Source organism: Geospiza fortis, unplaced genomic scaffold (assembly GCF_000277835.1).
Source record: "Geospiza fortis unplaced genomic scaffold, GeoFor_1.0 scaffold488, whole genome shotgun sequence".
Taxonomy (NCBI): Eukaryota; Metazoa; Chordata; class Aves; order Passeriformes; family Thraupidae; genus Geospiza; species Geospiza fortis.
Window position 1 is genome coordinate 2,143,596 of NW_005054365.1, and position 20,112 is coordinate 2,163,707.

At 43.9% G+C, this 20,112-nt stretch overlaps 1 protein-coding gene across 1 annotated transcript in view; it reads right to left on the minus strand.

Annotated features, from left to right (window-relative positions):
- The window catches only part of LOXHD1 (lipoxygenase homology domains 1), a 150,622-nt gene that overhangs the window by 128,146 nt on the left and 2,364 nt on the right, over positions 1-20,112 (minus strand). Inside the window, exons 2-3 of the mRNA XM_031059646.1 lie at positions 5,086-5,200; positions 4,032-4,043 (exon numbers count right to left, since the gene is read on the minus strand). Of these exons, the coding sequence (XP_030915506.1) occupies positions 4,032-4,043; positions 5,086-5,200 (127 nt within the window). The remainder of the gene's footprint in view (positions 1-4,031; positions 4,044-5,085; positions 5,201-20,112) is intronic.

Below are 20,112 nucleotides of genomic sequence, written 5' to 3' on the forward strand. Positions count from 1 at the left end.
TAATACCAGATATTTTCATCTTTGGTGGTGTGATTTGCATAAACAAAATAAAGTAGTGGTGTTTAATTTAGATAATCTTAGCTGTGCTTTATCTTGAAATCATTGACTCATAGAATGTCCTGGTTTGGAAGGGACCTTAAAGATAATTTCTTTCCAACCCCACTGCTGTGCATGGAGATGTCTTTGTTATCTGCAGTTTGGCAATTATTTTCTAGAGAAACTGTATGCAAAGCAAACAGTGCCACCAAGAACAGCGCAAAGTTTGCTCAGTATCTCCCAGTATTAAATAACACTTTTTAATTACATTCACTTTGCCAGATTGAGGTAAATTTTAGTCTGTTGAAAATCTTCATCCCCTTCCCATGGAGAAATATTTTAAAATTTTCAATGAGAACGAGCTCAGACATTTTTAAGACTGACATTAATGAGTTGGGATAGGGGCAGGGCTTTGAGCAAGACAGAATGGTTGGGTTTGTTCCAGGAATACACCTTACTCTCATCCCAAGGGGAAAACTGGCCAGGCTTTACAGTCTGAAAAATGCAGCTGACACTTGATCAGCAGAGACCTGGGTCTAACACCTGATTTCCCTTAAAAGTCTGGCTATTTTAAGCAAAGTCCTGTTTTTCTCTCTAAGGCTTGACCTTTCTTGGACCACCAGCTGCTGTGTTCATAGCTGCCGGTGGATTATAATTTATACATATGCCAGTTATATCCACTCTTACATTTAGGTTGTTCAACACCTCAGTCTAAGCACTCTCTCAGGTATTTTATTCCTGAAATACTAGACATAGGCTGGCTAATAAGGCTGAGCAAGAGAGAGGGAAGAAAATCCCATTTAGTTTCTTTTTTGGAAGTGAATATGGACTCCAAAATGTGCTGTTACTTAACGCTGTCCCAGACCATTAAGTCTTTAGAGAGCACTGAAGGTGCTGCAGAATTGTGCAGACATAAATCAGGGCACAGTCAGATACATAAACAGCTGTAAAATGGGAAACCTCCTGTGGCATTAAAGGAAAAGGATCACAGCTCCTCACTGAAGCAGCACTTTGGCAGCAAGGTGAGAATCCTTCCCTCCTGCACTTGGTGTTTGTTCCCTTCCTAACCTGAACAGCTCTTTCTGCACCAACTGCCTAACCCTTCCTAACTTATTATATTAACTGCTCAGAGTAAATAAGCTCTCTTTCCTGTATTTATTCATTTATTCCAGAGAGGTTAAATAACAAAATCAGATCTTCTTCCACTGGGCTTTTACCTTAACTATATTAGGGCTACAAGCATAACCATCTTCTAGAGACTATCCTGTACATACTCTGCAATTCATATGTATTTGCTGGCTTAAGGAACAGGAAAAACTCCGTACAGTCACCCAAAATCAGGTAGAAGAGACTGCCAATTAATTGTCTTCAGCATCAGAAATTAAAAAAAAATCCTTTGTATTGTCATCAAATAGTAGAAATCCAGCTGTAGAAAGCCAGCTGTCACCAATTATTTCATCTTTCTTCCACATTGCCATAGCTGCTAAATCTTCTCTTAACTCTTTCTTCTTTTTTTTTTCCCTCAAGGTAAAAACCTCTCTGTGACATTATTTGCAGTTGTCCCCAACTGGACCAAGTAAGCCTGACACTAAAAAGTTACACTAGCAAGAAAAACATGGATTTGGACTAACAACTGTGAATGAGCCAGCAGTGGCACTCCCAGCTGAGTGCTGTACCATTTCCCCAGCCTCAGCCTGGTGGGAAGCACATAAACATGGAGAAGTAAAATACTGTGGAGGATCAGCACTCTTTGCTCACAGTGGGACCACAGAGGATCAATTCACACCTATGGGAAAAGTTTTGACAACCTTCAAAATGCCACCAAGAAAAGCCTTGGTGTTCACCCACGTGTCCGTGATGGTGCCTATGGAAAGAAATTAATTTGTGGTAGTGCTTTTAGTTTCTGGCTGAGCTGTACCTGGTGCAGGGTGGTGGATGGGGAACTGAAGAGTTGCATGAGCTGGGTTTTGAAGTGGGATTTTGCCAAGAGCTTCTGGGCCCAAGCAGCACTTTGCCAGCACCAGTGATAGAGTCCCCCCAAACCAGCAGAGAGTGACTGCAAAGGTGGAGTCATCCCAGCCCCACCCAGGCACTCAGCTGCTTGCCTGAACCTCCTTTCCAAAATAAATCACATTATCACAAGGTTTTTGTGTTGGAAGGGACCTTAGGGACCTTAAAGTCCATCTCATTCTACCCCTTGCCATGGGCAGGGACACATTTCACTACGCCAGGTTGCTCCAAACCCCATCCAGCCTGGCCTGGAGTATCCCTGCCCCTGCTTCTCTGGGCCTCACCATCCTCATTGCCAAGAATTTCCTTCTAATATTCACCCAACCCTGCCCTCTGATATTTTTAAGCAGTTTCCCCCTTGTCCTGTCATTCCATGTCCTTTCTTGTAGCCCCCCCTTTGAAACTCAGCTCTTGGCTCAGATTTTGAGTGCTGTCACTTCCAGAACAGATGCTCCTCCTGACCAGTCATGGCAAAGATTTGTGTCTTTCACAGTTACCATATTGCTGGCCAATGTTAAAAACACATAACATTTCATCAGCTTGCCATGTCTTCCCCCTTACAGCCCGTGACAAAAAGACCTGGACAGTCATGTCTTTCACTACCAGCACACAGTCAGGAAAGAAACAGGAAAAACCCATTTTAACCAGAAGGCAAAGTGGCAGAACCATCTTTAGGCAATGCATGATATTTCAGCTGTCTGTCATACATGGGGAAATGTAAACACCTATAAAATGTCATGCATTTGCAGTCATAAGTGAACTCATGTAAACATTTAGTTGAAAGATGCATGAGATTCCATCCTTTTGCCATATTCACAAAGCTGCATAACAAGTTTGGGTGGGGAGGGGGGCAAACGGACTATTTCACTATTTCTTCATAATTAGGAGACAAGACTATCAATTAAGCAGGTCTGAAGGCACTCCTAGGTCCAGACTAGATTTTTTTCTCAGCGTTCCTCGATGGAGCACTGTAAAGTGCCAGACTTTGCTTAGAGACACAGAAATTTTGATGATGTTTGGGAAACCCCCAGTAGAAAGCTGTGGCTGCAGTTCTAGCGGTCACCTCCTGCGGGACCAGTTTCAAGAGCCCTGAACTGCAGAAGGTTGGCTTCTTTCATCCTTGCTTTCCACACCTCAGCCATCTGCTCACTGCAGCAACAGGGACCAAGCCCAAAAGGCTAACTCAGGTCTAAACAAGCTCAGAGAGCTGCTGCTGCAACCTAAAATAATCTCTGTGTGTCCTTTCTTTTTCCCTTTTGCAAAATGAAAGTGGTGAGAGCAGGAGGAAAGAGGAGGCATTAACCCAAGTGCCAGCAAAGACCACCTGCACAGCCAGCAGCGTGTTTAACGCCACAGCTGATGGGCATATTTTGACTTCTCTAAAGGGCATAGAGTTTATTTATTAATTTTTTAGGGTAATATTTGGGTTCTTTCCATAGCCTCAAGCAGATGAGTGCTTTCCCAGTGAAATGGCCATTTATGTAAGTGCTGACCACAAGTCAACTCCCTGAAAAGCAGATGTTGCTTTGGTGGCTTTGTCAAATACTACAGGGCAGGTTTGGAGGCTAGAAGCTCTTTCCCCAGCAGAGCTGCTGCTGCTGCTCCCAGCTCTGTCACTGACCTGCAGTGGAACCACGTTCCCTTCTAGGTCCTTGCCTCATTTCCTTCTCTGTTACATCAAAGAAAATGGCATTCCACTTTGTCAGTTTGTTGGGATGTCTGGATGAAAATCACACAACAAAAACCAAAGCATTTCACATAGACATAAAATATACAATCAGGAAGCTCTCCCTGGTGTTTCTGGGATAATAGAACTTTTTCTCCTAGCTCTGGTTTCTGAATTTGAAATATGGCAAACAGGGCTGAAATTTCATGTATTTTCTTTACCATTCCCATATCATTTTCTTTACAGACTCTCATGTTTGAGTTGTTTCACTGGGAAGAGAAGCTCTTTTGAGGGTAAAATTTAAAATAGCTGCAGGTACCTCTTGTCGGTGCTGTAGAAATGGAGAAAATGTGAAGTTACCGTGTGACATTAGCACAGGATTAATAATTCTGAAACACATTTTCAAGAAAACCAAAACAATAAGAACACCGAAAAACAGAGACACACAGCCTCTCCCAGACCCTCAGGAGAAGGGATTTCTGATTTATCTTCTGATTTATCTTAGTGCAATTGCCTGACTAAGGGGAAGTTAGTACATGCAGAGCTGGTACTTTGTTAAAAGTCATCTCAATTTCACGGGAAATGAGCGCCTGCTGACCCTGATGCTCATTTTGTAAATAAATTTAAAAAAAATTAAATAAGAAAAAGGAAAAAAGCTATTTAGTCAAAAGCATCTTAATAGGTTCTTATAAAATATGGCTCCCACAAAGTTCAACATGCTGATAAGAAATGAGAAGATCCATCCATAGGATGGTGTTGACATCAGCTGGAGGAAAACAGAACAGGGCCACCAGAGTGATGTGCAACTACAGTGGTGTGCAGCAAGGCATACAGCAGATAGGATGGAAGCAGTCTAAATTAGGAGTTGGCTTAAATTCTTCCGTTTCTGCTTGCCTCAGATTTCCTATGGCTGGTTGTAGGTGGTTATCTATCAATATTAATTCAAACCCACTGAGTTACTCTTCAGAATCATTCAGGGACACTTCTGTCTGTACCTGACTAGCATGGAGACCTCTGTGGGATCTAGGCATGGGAATACAGCCCATCATGCCCACTTCAACAAGCAATGAATATGCTCAGCTCCTAATTTGGGAGCTCCAAAATTAAGCTCTAAGAAAAGCAAACATCCCCACACCTTGCAAATATGAGCCTTATGTAACATGGATTTCCACCTACAGAAGGGAATGCAGGTTTGCAACGGATTGGGTACGAAATATGCAATGGCAAAAATTCAGATTTCCCTGGTGATCTTAAAATACTGTATAGATTTATTCCCTCCACATCCATCAGCATGATATTATGTTTCATCAAAATGCTTTAGCAGTCCCTGAAGAGCAGGCCTCAAAGATACAGACTTCCTTTCAGACACTTACTGGGTGGTGAGATGAGTCTTGGGAGTGATGCCGTGCTCTCCAAAGAGAGTGACAAAGACGTTGGCGTCGGTTCCTGCTCCTCGGACGTCTCCTGTCACTGTCACCACCTCGTACACTGTGGAAAGAGAAAAGAAACATCAGGACAACAGGAGAGAGCCTTCACCCTTTGTAGATCCAAGTCATCACCAAACCTGAGCAGATAAACACACCCTAGAGAGGGATCTATGCACCCACTGCCCAAACAAATCCATCTCTTGACAGGGCGTGGTGAACCCCAGCTGTGGAAAATCATCATATCAAACAAAACTGCTGGAGACACCTTACATGAGCAGAGAGGGACTGGATTAGGATGGACCTTGATGCAAATAAAATACCTCTCTGTGAACATGCTGCCTCCCCTACCACAATGCACGAGCATGTGTTACATAGAGCAGATGAATTTATGTGAAGTGTTAAAGCTGTTGAGCCACTTTTCATTTATGCACATGTCAATGCAATGCACGCTTTCCTGTCTGCTCTGATAAGATATTTGTATGGGAGCTGGGACATCACTACAGCCAGGAATTTTGCATTTTGGTTGTTATGGAGATTTTACCAAAGACAAAATGGTAAATCGTGAGGAGAATCACAGAGTGTCCTGAATTGGAAGAGGCCTAGGAGGCCCCAAAAAAACTCGCTCAACAGGACATCAGTCTTTCCAGTGTCTCACAGGACCCACAAGGATGATCAAGTCCAGCTCCTAGCTCTGCCCAGACACCCCAATAATCCCACCTTGTGCATCCCAGGGATGCATCCCAGGGAACATTGTCCAAGCACTCCTGGAGCTCTGGCAGCCCCGGGGTTGTGCCCATTCCTGGGGAGCCTGGGCAGTGCCAGCACCCTCTGGGGAAGAGCCTTTCCCTGATATCCAACCTAACCCCCCTGACAATAGGTAGGAAAACACTTAAATTAGAATCTCAAAGCTCTATCTATTTGTCTTCCCAAGTAGTAGACTGAGTGATAGCTTTATTTACACACACATATCTCTTCTTGGGAGACACACAAGTTAAAAAATGCCTTTTACTCAAGCAGCATCACAAGATCCAATGGCCAAAAGGCAGGGGTAGACAGATTCAAATAACAAAAATTCTGTAGTCAGACATACATTTCTTAGGATGATGAGTGATGTTAGAACAAGACTTGAGGTTTGAAAACAGGTTACTTTACTGAAAGACATGTCCTCATTGGCTCAACAGAGAAGGAACTGGAAAAAATAACAAAACCTTGCCTGTGGCCAAGCTATGCACCCTGATGGCCCTTTTTGGCTTCAGACAATGTGATGTTCATGATCTAGTGATGGCATCTCAACCTCAGACCTATCAGCTAGAGGGAAGGCTGTACTTTCAGCATTTCATCCTGCACAAACTGACTGCTAACTATGGGACTTCTCACAACTAATGCTGCAAAAATGTCCCTCTTCATGGGTGTATCAGAACAGTTACATGTTTTTATTAGTGTCCATCTCTCCCTCACTACATCACTAATCTATTCTATTCACATATCTATTGTATTGTATTGCATTGCATTATATTGTATTGTATTCTATTCTATTCTATTCTAGTCTAGTCTAGTCTATTCTAGAATTCTATTTTATTCTATTCTCAACTCTATTCTACTCTGTATTTATTCAAAAGACACAAAAAGTATATTGTAACTCTGCTCTGAGCATCAAATGTTTTTCCACAATAACTCCCTTCCCTCAAAACATCATCAGAACTAAATTTAATCACCATTTCAACCAAAAGAGCAAAATGCAGGGCACTCATGTAAAACTGATTAAAAACTATTCCTTATTTCCATCAGCTCTATTGCATTGAGAAAAAAAAAGTGCAATATTTTCCTAATCTCACCTTCCTATGAATATAGATAGGACAGGAAAGGGGACATTATTGTAATAAATACAGGAAGTTGTGATCTGTGCTCGGCAACATTTTAAGCATCCCTTGGGCTGGTGTATTTCATTTACAGGCTCAAAGGAAGAGGAGATTTGTCTGCAAAAAAACCAAAACCAAACAAACACAAAAAAACCCCCAAGAAGAATATGGGAACTGTTATGAGTAGAACAGCTGCCCATTTTTTTAAAAGGTTGCAGAGTTAACAGGTTGGGCCAGTTGCTGCCAGGGTGGAGTTCTAACTGTTTGTTATTGTAATCACTGGTTGTTTTCGTTAACTCCTGTCGCTGATGGTTAAGAATCCCCCTTTTGTTGAGTGACACACGGCTGGTCCTGGAAGATGGCACCCAGACGGGGAAGGGAAGGGACATTGAGTTGACATGCAAATGACATCGGATCCAGCATGCAGTGGGAGAGACCCCTCACCAAACCTAGCCAAAAACCCCTAAAACAATGAGCCAACACAAAATTGACGCATCAAAGTGATGACTAGACATGAGGAACAGAATTTAGTATCCACCAAGGCCTTTTTACTCCTCACCCTGACGTAAAGATGCTGGCTAGACAGTGGACCTTGAATGTTGAACCAAAAAGCAAGGGATTTCCCGATGTTTTCGTGAGGACAGAATCCCCAGCTCTGCCCACAGACCAATGGACACAGCTGCCCTCTTCTTCCTCCTTCTGAGTCACTCCTGGGAGCAGCGGCGGCCTGTCGGTTCCCCCCACCCGAGCTGATCACTTTTAATAAAGGCATTAAAAAGGAGAAAGGTCTCCTGCCCGTGTTTATTTCAGGATCCACAGCTTGCACATCATGAGCAGTGTTTTCACAGGCGAGGTGCTTGCATGGACCATTAGCAGGAAGGAGGTTTGTGGCCCGCCCTGTCCCGGTGAGTCACCTCCCGCCACCCCAGGGCTGCAGCTTTGGAAACAACTGGCTCAAGTTGGGATATTGCTGTGCTCATCCTGAGCAGCCTCTTGTGCCTGACCGTCTCAAGGAGCATTATGACTTTTCTGTGCCGTGGAAGTGTTTGTCACTGTCAGAGCCTGCTATGGGCACTGCCAAAATGGCAGCTACAGCTTAGTATCCCTCTGCGAGCTTTGTGCCTGGTTTAGCTCACAACAAGTGTTTGGTCAAAGCTTGGTGATCCTTGATGATCTTGGAGAGCTTTTCCAACTTCAGTGATTCCACGATTCCAAGCTTTTTTAGGGAAAAGGATCTTTAGGCATTGTCTCCTCTTTCACCACAGGGCCTAAGCAAAACTTGCCCCTGTTGTGGTTTTCAGGGGTGAGGCCAAGTCATGTTCAACTTTGTGCTGGCATGCAGGCAGCATGAGAGGAGAAAAAAAGAGCCATCACAACAATCTGTAAGTTCCCAGAGACCTTTCAAAAGCTCAGACAGTTTTTCTAGTGAGTTTCTTTTACTGCTAGAGAAGTGCTAGGACTTATAGGTTATATGTCCATATAACAGAGTCTGACATGATAAACCTACTCGTCAAATGGAACTCATTCTTGAGCTGGTCTGCTGCACCTGTGCAGGTATTGACATCACCTCATCTATGCAAACAATCCTAATTTCCTTGCTGAAGCTGTAGAAAGTTATCTGCCCCCTTCTCAATCCCTAGCAAGTGAGGCGACTGGATACAGGGATATTGTCTAAGACAAAACCCACCACCAAGCCACACTTTTCCCCACCATAAAAACCAAATCCCTCATCTGATTTCTCACAGTTGGAAAACAATGACAGCCCGAGTAGATGGGCTGCCCTTTAGGTCCACAGCCCCAAAATCAGCCTCCATGCACTGCAGTGGGCAGGCAGCATGTGGATGTGTAATTTTTACCCGGACAGATGTGCTGAGCCCTGCTTGATTAGCTCATGCCATTACCAGCCATACACTGGGGTTGAGACCATGTTAATTAACTTGGCACTGAGGGACAAAAGGAGGGTCTGGGTTGATGACATCAGTACATCACTGCATTTGACACAAGTTACAGTGCACTGCTGGAAGGGGGAAGGAGCCCTGCCACCTCTTTTGCAGCATTACAGCTGGATGGCCAGCTGTGCAAATACATGATGTCCCAGATTTCCAGTGATGTCATGGATGCAGGGCCCATAATTTCCTTAGCAGGAAGAAAATTAAAGTTTAATGCTAATATTGATGCCAGCTCCTTCTGCAAAAGGCAGGAGACAAATGCAGATTATTTAGCCACATCCTTCAAAGGCATGGGAATTCAGCAATATAGATTCAGGATGGTTTCTTTTCTTTGCATTTTTTTTTCAATAATTTTTTATCGGCCCTTGACAGCTGTCATATTTGCTCTGCAGTTTGAGGGCCCAGGAGGCAGAAAGGGCAAAGCTGGGGTGGGGATAAACATTTTGTACCCCAGCCCCTTTGCTGGGAACAGCACCCATGATATAGTTCAACAAGAACTGTAGGTTAGTGACATTTCATAACCACCCCTAAGTTTGTTCCTGAATAATTGCATATTCTGGCTTTGAGAGAATTTGTCCAGTGGTAGCAAATCCCAAGCATAAACATCTTGTATTTAGTGATTTAGGATGGTAACACTGAATTAACTAAAAAGCTTGAAATTGGATATCTGTGGACGTTATCTAACCAAAGCTGGCATCTAGGTTAGAAGGATCAAATTTACTACTTCAGTGCTCCAGTTTTGAAAGACAACATTAGGAAAATACAGAAATTGAATTTTTAGGTATCCTATAAATTTCATACATCTTCCAACCAATTTCCCTACTTCCTTTTTAGATGGCTTCATGGTATTTCTAATCTTCCCATTTTGAGTCCCTGTTTTTCACACTCTTCATCACTCAAAAGATCCAAGTCCTCACGGAGGGTCCACTCCCATTATTATTTTCTGGATCATGGCCACTAATGCTCACCAAAGACTTTCCTACGAAGTGCCTCTTCAGAACTGTGCAGTAACTTTTGGCTTCTGGGATGTAAAAAACCAACTCCTTTTACATGTTCCTGCTGTTTTAACCTACTGAGATGCACTTTGGCTGAGGCTTCTTGGCCTCCCTGTGTATGACTTTACACCCATGATGCCCCTATTTCCTTCTTGGTCAAACACAAGGTGTAAACCATGACATTCCCATGTCTCCAAATACTTTCACTGGTCATTCACTTCCCTTCAGACATGGACAGGATTCCCAAAGGCCTTCACCCAAGTGGTCAGGTCATGGAGCCATCATTCTGATGCTGCTGTGGGGTTTGGAGCAACCTGCTCTACTGGAGACTTTCCCTGCCCGTGGCAGAGGCTTGAAATTAAATATTCTTAAAGGTTCCTTCCAAGCCAAATCACTCTGTGGTACTCCTTACTGCTTTTCCTAGCAATGTTGGCTGAGTTTATGAAGTTTATGAAGTTTATGGCAGCCCGTGGGCAGAGGAGCCCCAGAGGGAGACCACCAGGGCAAGGCTGGACCCGAGTCTGATCATCGTGCGGCATGGGCCTCTGCTCACAGGAAGGCTCCTACATCAAGTGCTCTTAGATGGCAAACAACCCTGCCTCAAGGTCAAAGTGAGTCTATTCTGAGTGCTCAGATCATGGCCAAGTCACAGAAACCCAAAGTGTTAGTATGGGAATGACTGACTTTCAGCCCAGTCTCCAAATCTTGCTTTTCTCCCAACAGGCCGGGCTGAGTCAATACAAAGCTTTAATAAACTTACTGATACAGGCTCTTTTGTTCCAAATATTATCTCAATCAAGTGGAATTTAGTTCACTTATCTCCTCTGGTAGATATTGAATCCCCAGCTGACTCCACTGCTCAGCTATCCTGCACGAAGCCTTCAGAAGCTGGTGAAAGTTCCAGCAAGCTAAACAGGGCTGATTTGCTATGAACTGCAAACCCATTACTGCTTTTCTCAGGCAAATACAAGCTCAATAAAGGAAATTACAGACAGTACTTTCTTTGTTGAAAACAAGCATTCAGAAATGGCCATTTCAAGTGCAGGATACAGAGAGCATAAAATCAGTTTCAAGTTACATTGCATCGCTGCTGGAAACACTCACACCCATTTCCTTGCCTTGCAGGAGGAGATGATAAATATGAAGTGGGCTAATATAAATCCATCCATTCAATGATGAGAGTAGAGAAACATTTGCTTCAAAATGACTCCTAAAATTACTGTAAAACTATAAACACTGACAAGTGCAGACTGGGACACTTTTGCCAAGAGCATGGAAAGTTCCCTTAGCTGCCCAAGAAAGGAATATTTCCAGGGCAGAAGAATGCTTTGGCTGATAAATTCAGGTTTTTCTGACTCCAATAACATGGCACTGCTCACCATCAGTTGTGGCAGTGACTGCAGGCCCTGTCAGGTCACGTTCTCATGAAGTGAATATGAAGAACTGAATTGGTGCCTAATTTCTGTCTAGCAAGACTGTCCCTTGGAGGGAAAAAAGTTAGGGTTGTGCCACTAGAATGATTAAGCAGGTGAAATAAGACAGAAAATATAGTGAGAAGTTGGGGAAGGGAGAGGGAAAGCAAAACCCACAGGCTTCTGAGGGGATGTGTCAGAGGATGGACCAGGCCCTTCTCAGTGATGCAGATCAATGGAAGGAGAGGAGCAGGGAGAAACAGAAGGAAGTTCCATCTAAACATGAGGAAGAACTTCTTCACTGTGCAGAGTGAAGAAGTCTGCACTGAAACAGAGACCAGAGAGGGTGTGGGGTTTCCCTCACTGGGGATATTCCGGAGCAATCTGGACAAAATCCTGTACCCTGTGCTCTGGGATGACCCTGCTGGAGCAGGGAGCTGGAACCAGGGAGCCCACTGTGGTACCTCCCAGCCTGAGCCACTCTGGGATTCTGTGACTCATCTTGAGTATAAGCCCAAATCAACACCAACTGCTCTGAAGCTGTGTCTCTCAGAGCTACCTTCAGACGCTTCTGTTTGGCAGGATGCATTTACCTCAGCAGCACTAATGGCTGTTTGCACTTCGCTGCACCTCCAGCTGGGAATTCACTGATTATCCTCAATATTCACTTCATGTTGATTCATGCAAAGCACCAATCACTCTGGCTTCTACTGAAACACTTTGGAGTGTGTTTGTCTTGGAGCACCTGAAGAGTACCTTGACATTTATGCAAAATACTTGGAAGTTTTTAAGGGTCTGTGCTGGCTGTTATAGGTTATGTTTGACAAAACAATGCTCTGTGCTTGTGAACACATCAGTTAAATACTTATGATGGTTACAGTTTAATCAGGACCATCCTTTACCCACCACAAAGAAGAGCCTTTTAAATCGCTGCCTGTTTGTTTTTAGTGAGCCACAATTTGTGCAATAATCTCTTGTCATACACAAAATGAGTCAAATTCTCCTCCCATTCACTCTGAAGCAAATCCTGACTAACTCCATTGACTTGAGCACAATGGCTTTGGATTTGTACCTCAGAACTGTGAGCAGATTTGGGCCCACACTCTATGAGAGATTGCCTGCTCTTTATATGCTTCGTGGAAAGAAGCTTTGGAGTCTGGCATGGATGCCAAATTAATTATTCAAAGCAAAAGAGAGGGATTTTTTTTCACAAATATTTGGACTGGTTGCACACTGTTACACATTTTGCTATCCATAGTTTATACAAGGAATTGCAGAATTAATAGCATCTCGCATTTTGAGACTTTGTCACGGACATGAATTAGGGAGGTTTTCTTCTAAGCAAACTTAGTGCTGCTACACACAAGTGTCATTATCTTGAGCTCTAAAATATCATTTATCTCTTAAAATATAAATCCAAAGCTGAAAACTGTCCTGCCTGTTCCCACAGTCAGAGTAGTCATGGTTTGGAGTGTGTTTTACTTAATCAGCTATTGTAAAAATTAACATTTCATTCTCATGCACTGTAGGAAGCCAGACTCGATTCACCTGGTGGTCCAGCTACCACTTAAAAGAGTATTTTTGCCTGAGCACTACCAGGAAAAACCACCTTAGTTCTTTGCTGGAACAGTAAAGTAGAATTAGTTTAGCAATCAACATCTTTTTTATTCAAGCTTAAATTGTGTTGGAGGAAAACACTGTGCCTCAGGGGAGAGAGGCACTCACAACAGAAACCTGCTCCTTTTCTTTCATTGTCTCTGGGAGGCAAGAAAGACCTGCCAGGACATGGGGTGCCTCTGAGTCACCACTATTGACAAGAACATTAGACATTTCTATCCAATGGGAGGTGTGCAGCACAGCCTGGGTAAAATATGAAATCGATTTTATCTGCTGCACTGAACAAAGTCTGCGGTAGAGCAATGTGCCTGCAGAATGCAGCTGGAAGTAATTCCCTGCTGTCTGTCATGTCTCTGATTAGGGGGATGGAGCACCTCTCCTATGAGGAAAGGCTGAAGGCACTGGGAGAGCTCAGCCTGGAGAAGAGAAGGGTCTGGGGTGACTTTTCTGGTGGCCTTCAATTGCCTCAAGACAGCTTATAAAAAAATCTGGGGAGAGACACTGGACAAGAGCCTGGATTGATGGGACACGGGGAAAAGCTCTCACTGCCAGAGGGCAGGGATGGATGAGATATCGGGAAGGAATTGCTGATGGGAGGGTGGGCAGGCCCTGGCCCAGGGTGCCCAGAGCAGCTGTGGCTGCCCCTGGATCCCTGGCAGTGCCCAAGGCCAGGCTGGATGGGGCTTGGAGCAGCCTGGGACAGTGGGAGGTGTCCCTGCCCATGGCAGGGGAAGGGACTGAATGAGCTTAAAGATCCCTTCCAATCCAAACCATTCTGTGGCTTTATGTTCTATGTCACCAGCCTCTAACAAGATCCCACCCTCTTCTAGTCACCTAGGCAGGGGAAAACCAAGATCAAGGAGAGACCCTCTCCTTGCTGCCAGCCCTGACCCCAATACCCAGGCAGGAGGAAGAGCAATTTCACCAAGGATTCTTTTATTGCCCATTCCTGCCCAGCAACCCTGGCCTGGAGGCATTGCAGGTGTTGGATGTTCCCTGACATGAGCAAGGCAAGACATTTCTCACAGCCTTTATTCCAGGGAATGGCTGAGCTGTTTTCACAGAGCAAAACACGGAGAAAAACACACCCACATCAACAGCCTTTCAAAACTGCTTTGGCCTGAGGCACTGAATCCAACAGGAATGTGTTCAGGAGGGAACAGCTGGCAAAGCCATTGAGTCAACAGCTGGCAAAGCCACTGTGTGAGTCAACAGCTGGCAAGGCCAGCAGCAGGTGAGGCCACCATGAGCAGGGACAGGCACTCCACAACAGGAACACTGGCTGCAAGCCCAAGGGGACACTGCACCCTTGGCAGCTCTGGGGTGAGGAACCAGCTCATTTGGAGCTGATTTCTAGCTGTGCTTCATGTTGATGCTTGGCCTAAGCAGGGAACAATGCCTGATAGAAGGTTGTAATAAATACAAGTTATGCGTGTCACCAATATTTACATGAGCATTGTTAGATGTTGTTATGAGTTAGGTTGGGTGAGGTTTGGAGCAAACTGGTCTAGTGGTACTGGAATTATGTTACTTCCAAGGTCCCTTCCAACCCAAACCATTCCAGGATTCTATGATTCTAGGAATAAATAACAACTACCCAACTTAAGCAGTCATGGCACAGAGTTTCTACAATTCAAATAGCACCATAAAAAGAATAATTTAAAAATTTTGCTGTAGCCTTTCCACCTCCTGCTTCTGCCTCCTTTACAAATATGTCTTAATTAACACTTACAGATCAGAGTGAAATTCTGATTTAGATACTACTGCAATACAGATGTCTATAAAATGCAGACCTCCAAACTGATGCTGAAAAATACAACATTTCTGAACATCAGGTGACAAAGTGCCAAAAAAACCTGGTTTCCAACAACTACATTGAATTACAGCTACAATGCACAACTCCTCAGTGATAAGTGTCCAGCCTGTCTTTCAGTGCACGTAAATCCATCAACAAAAGCCACAATTATTATTTTCAGTCTTTCTTTAAGTGTTGCCATTCAGGTATTTGTGTCACTGTGTTGCAAGGAAGAAAAACCTCCCCTGACAATGCCTGGAGAAATAGCTGCACCCACAAGACACTAAGTAAATAAATATTTCTTGGAGCAGCAGTAGTCAACCAAGAGGAGGCCTTAACCAGACAAAAACATGTTGTGAATCTTGAAGCTACATCTTGATTGCATGTTTGACAGCTAAAATAAACCCTCAGTAAAACACCACATCCCAGCAGTGATCAGAGGCTCTTGAGAACAAATCCACCATGACTCTTGGCTTTCCTGGGTCTCAGCTGGATAAGCCACCTCACCTGAGGCTGTAGGATTGTCCCAGGCTAGAATAAAATACTGGTTTGCCCTGGCCCCCTCTCTGTGCTTAGCCACTTGTAGCTCAGTATTATTTTTTGCTTAGACTTCCCATCCTGATGGATGTAATTCTGCTGTTTTAATGGAACAGTATTCAGATATTAGTCCAAATTCCCAGGGACAGGATGATAAACAGCTTCACAGAGGGCCTAGAAGATGTATATTTAACAAGGTATAAATGGGAACAAAACTAATGATCCTTAAAATATCGATGCAGTCCTGAAACTTGGAATTTGATGTACCTCTAGAGGAACTGATGTACCTGTGACAAAAGCATCTCCTCAGTTCTCTTTCTGCAGCCAGAGAATGAAAAACTACCCAGGCAAACCTTGGATGTTTTAAAGACATAGGAATTTCAGTTGTTAAGGGAGGAAAGAGAAAAGGGACGAGGGATACAACAGAAGAGGGAAAGGTAAAAACCCCAAATATTCTTGAATTATTCTAATGTGATCGAGTATAGATAACTGAATAGAAAACTGAATCCAGGTTGGATTCAGTTTTTTTGGGCTGGGGGCAAATCATCCAGGACTGAAAATACTGATCTGCATTTAACATCCATCTCAGTGCCAGCTCATTCAGCTCCTCTCCAGGAACTCTCAGGTATTTTCTATTCAAGTCCAAACTCAAACACTCAATCTGAAAGGTACCCACAGGCAATCAAGGGTATAAAACAGAGCTCTATAAAAGTGAGCTCACCACTCCATTCAGAGCTGATTGTTTTGGGTGTGAGCAGAGCAGCAGTGCTGGGGAGCTGAGGCTCCTGCTCGCGGGTTTCACATCAGCTGTGCCGTGCTTTTGGCAGCCTGGCACCCACAGCTGTTCCTGGATGCTGTTTTTGGGGCTGCCAGCTGGACTGAGCCATCCCAAATGGATCATGTGTGCCTAACAAGAATGAATTCTGCATATGTTTGGGGTCCTGCCCTGGCAGAGGGAGAGGTGGGGGAGCACAAGTGCTTGCTCCCCCCAGCTCTGTGCCTGCACTTGGCCAAACACACACCTGCAAAGGAAAGGTGACATCTGCAAACCTCCAGATACCAGCAAGAGCTTGCTCCAAAAAGGTTTATTTGCGTTCATCTGCTTTATGACACTGATTTTCCACACCAGTGACTAGTGACATCCCTGCTGCAAGTCGATGGCTCATTATGGACTAGGAAGAGCTGCTGTGATTCCTTTCAAAGCCCCTCTCCCAGCATTTTAATCACTCATTTCCAATTTGTAAGGCCCAGTTCCAGCATGACACCTCCAGGCAACTTCAGCTCTCCAGTGGGAATACACAGGTGTGTAGCAGGGGTGTCTAATAGATGGGCACAAAGATTTTTAGCCCCGACATGAAAGTTATTTTCAAGTGTGCTCCTGAAACTAATCAACACTTCAGTATCACAACTAATTTATTATTGGCTTGTTCTGTCACACAATAGTGAATTTCTGTGATAGTTGACAGAATCATAAAATGGTCTGGGCTGGAAAGGACCTTAAAGACAGCTGAGTCCCAAGCCCCCTGACATGGGCAGGGACACCTTCCACTAGATCAGGTTGCTCCAAGCCCCATCCAAGCTGCCCTTGTACACTTTCAGGGATGGGAGATCTTGTGTTTCAACCTGTCCACAGAGAAGAATTTCTTCCTAACTTCTAACTCTAAACTGTTATTATAGGACACAAAATAACATGACACAGATACGCTGCTGTTTCAAGGTAAAAGAGATCTTTTAATTTCTGACTTCAACATTTATAGATTTCCAGAAGTGACAGCGGATTGGAGGGTGAAAGTGCCACCTCTCCAGTGACACTGGACGAACCAACAGTCCATCAAATTTCTTCTCCTCCTCCATAAAAGAATGCAAAATAATAAGGTATTTACATAAAGTGTGTGAGAAAGTTTGTTACAAGAATCTAAACGTCAGGTTTAGAAAGGTTTAGAAAATTTTAAAAAATCAGGGTGACACTATACCTACCCTCTCTCAGTATGGAGTTATTCCCCATTGTCCTGTCACTCCAGGCTCTTGCAAATAGTCCCTTTCCAGCTCTCTTGTAGGCTCCCTTCAGGTACTGGAAGACTCAATTAAATAGTTCCAAAGTCCTCTCTATTCCAGGCATGTACTCACAAACATCTAACAAACATTTAAAATAATCTAAACTTTTCAAAATACATATTTTCTGTGGTCATTTGCAGCTGTGGGAGATGCTGGGGTGCAAGCAGATGAGATCCATAACTCCAAGGAGTGTTCAGAACCACCTTCTCTCAGTAGCGCGGTTTGCATCTCCCAGCGGATCGCGAGATATAAAATTGCCACTGGCACAAAGCTCTCCTCAGAATGTTTTATGTCTGAAACCCAAGCTCATTTTAGTGCCAAGGAGTGAAAATAATACCTGTCTTCCAAAGAGGAGTCCTTGTTCACCCTGACTCAGAATATTAATCAAAGCCTCAGCTGGGGAAGATCCGTGGGTGCAGGGTGCACACAAGGTGATGCTGCAAGTGATGATTGTCTGCAAAGGCATCGCTGCAGTTCTGGGCAGGGACAGAGCTGGCCACAACACTGCACTTGCTCTCCTCCACTGCTGCTAAACTGCATTAAACAGAACTTAGCAATAAACTCAGCGTGTCCTGAATGCTTTTTCTGTGTAGCCCTTTTCCGGTTCACGACTATGATGTGATAAACATAACACAATAAATCCAATGGCACACATCAAGGGAAGTGATGAGCAGCTTGCATATCTATTTACAAATCAACAGCGGCTGTCTCCCCATTCCATCACCATTTGAGGCAACATGTTAACAAAAACATGCATTTTTTGAGTAGCTTTCTTCATGTTATGATTTTCACACTGCTAACATCACTGAAGTCCAGCTTGACCCATTGTGCAAGAAGGACAAAGCAGCAGAGAATCACAGAGCTCCTCAGGTTAGAAAAGCCCTCTAAGATCATTGAATCCAACAATTCCCTGACACTGAAAAGCCCACCAGCAGCCAATGTCCCTAAGTGCCATATCCACGTTGTTTTTTGAGCACATCAAGGGACGGTGATTCCACCACTTACTGATAATATGTGTAATAATATCCATAATATCCGTATCTGAAACTTAGTAGGAAAAAAAAAAGGAGGAGTGAAAAGAAAAATGGAGTAATTTACCATCATGAGGACCTCCAAAAAATGGACTGTTATCCTCTGAAGTGAATTATGCCTCTTGGTGAGCCACGTTAAAAAGGGAAGCTTGAAGTTCTCCTGAGCCATCAGCATTTTGCTGTGACACAGGACAGGAAGGAGCTTTCCACCATCTGTCACACCCTGTGCACGTCTGGGCCTGGGCTCACCAAGGTGGCAGCTACTGATTCAGCCAGAGGGAAAACACATTTAATGGCATGAAACCATGTTTGGAAAGAGAAACATTTTCTTTCTTCCTAGCAACACTGAGATATCCATGACTTTGGCAGGAGTCACCCAGAAAACAGATAGAGACATTTGGTCCCCTCCTTCAAAATTCTATGGCCACAAACTTGAGTGGGAGGATAAATAATCATGCCAGTCTCACTCTTCCCCATCACAGACAAGACCTGAGATATCAAGAGAAAGGTATGGGGGGGAAAAAAATGAGGTAAATTCCTCCACAGTGTTTGTCTCTGAAAGAGACCTGAACCTCATGTATCTGTCACCTGCAGAAGATTTAATGGTGGTTTGGGCAGCCCAGGAGCTGTGTGAACACTCTCTGGATACCTACAGTCATTGATTCCTCTGATTAAATGTTTCTTACACAAAACATTTGCACTGTTATTGGCAGTCAAGACTGTGGGATGGTTTGGGTTGGAAGGGACCTTAAAGCTCATCCAGTCCCACCCCCTGCCATGTGCAGGGACACCTTCCACTGTCCCAGGCTGTTCCAAGCCCCATCCAGCCTGGCCTTGGACACTCCCAGGGATCCAGGGGCAGCCACAGCTGTTCTGGAAAACCAGTGCCAGGGCCTCACCACACTCACAGGGAGTAATTTCTGCTTTATGTTCAATCAAACCTACTCTCTAAGTTTAAAGTCATTCCCCCTATCTTATGACTACAGCCTTTGGTAAAAAGCCTCTCTACATCTTTCCTTTAAGTCCCCTGCAAACATTGAAAAGCCACAATAAAGTCTCCCGGTAGCTTTCCTTACTCTGCTGTAGAAATAACTTTGCAAACACTTATTAATAAATCACCAATCTCATTAACACCATGATCACAGGAATGGACAACAGCTGCAATTTAGTTAAAAATGCCTGGCTATCTCTGCTTTAATTTTCTCAGATACACTATCACCCAGTCACTTGATATCTTTTGTTTTCCTGTCCCCAGGAGCTGGATTTGCCTTGTTCTTCAGTCATCGATTGAACTTGATGGGGAGATCCCTCCTCTTGTTTGCTAATACAATAAGATGAAGAGGATGTCAGATGACACAGGCAGCATTAACTCCCCGCTTATAAAACATTTATAACATCTCTCTTTTCTTTTTTACAGCAAAAGGAATCACAGCTTGCGGACTGAAATATATCTCTGCTGAATATTCACCAGCACCAAAGGCAGCTGACATCCCCAAAGCTTCTGGGAGTCTTTTGCAGAGGTCACACAATTCTCCAGAGCCTGGCCAGCAGCAGCCATTTCACTCCATGGCCCTTTGGGAGAAAAGAGGCAGCAGCCTCCAAATAAGTCGCACAAAAAAAATCTAATTTTTAAATTCAAAACAGTAAGAATAGCAGTATGATGCATAGTAAAGGGGATAGCTGAATTCCTGTCCAAGCAGGGCTTGGACACTTCCAGGGATGG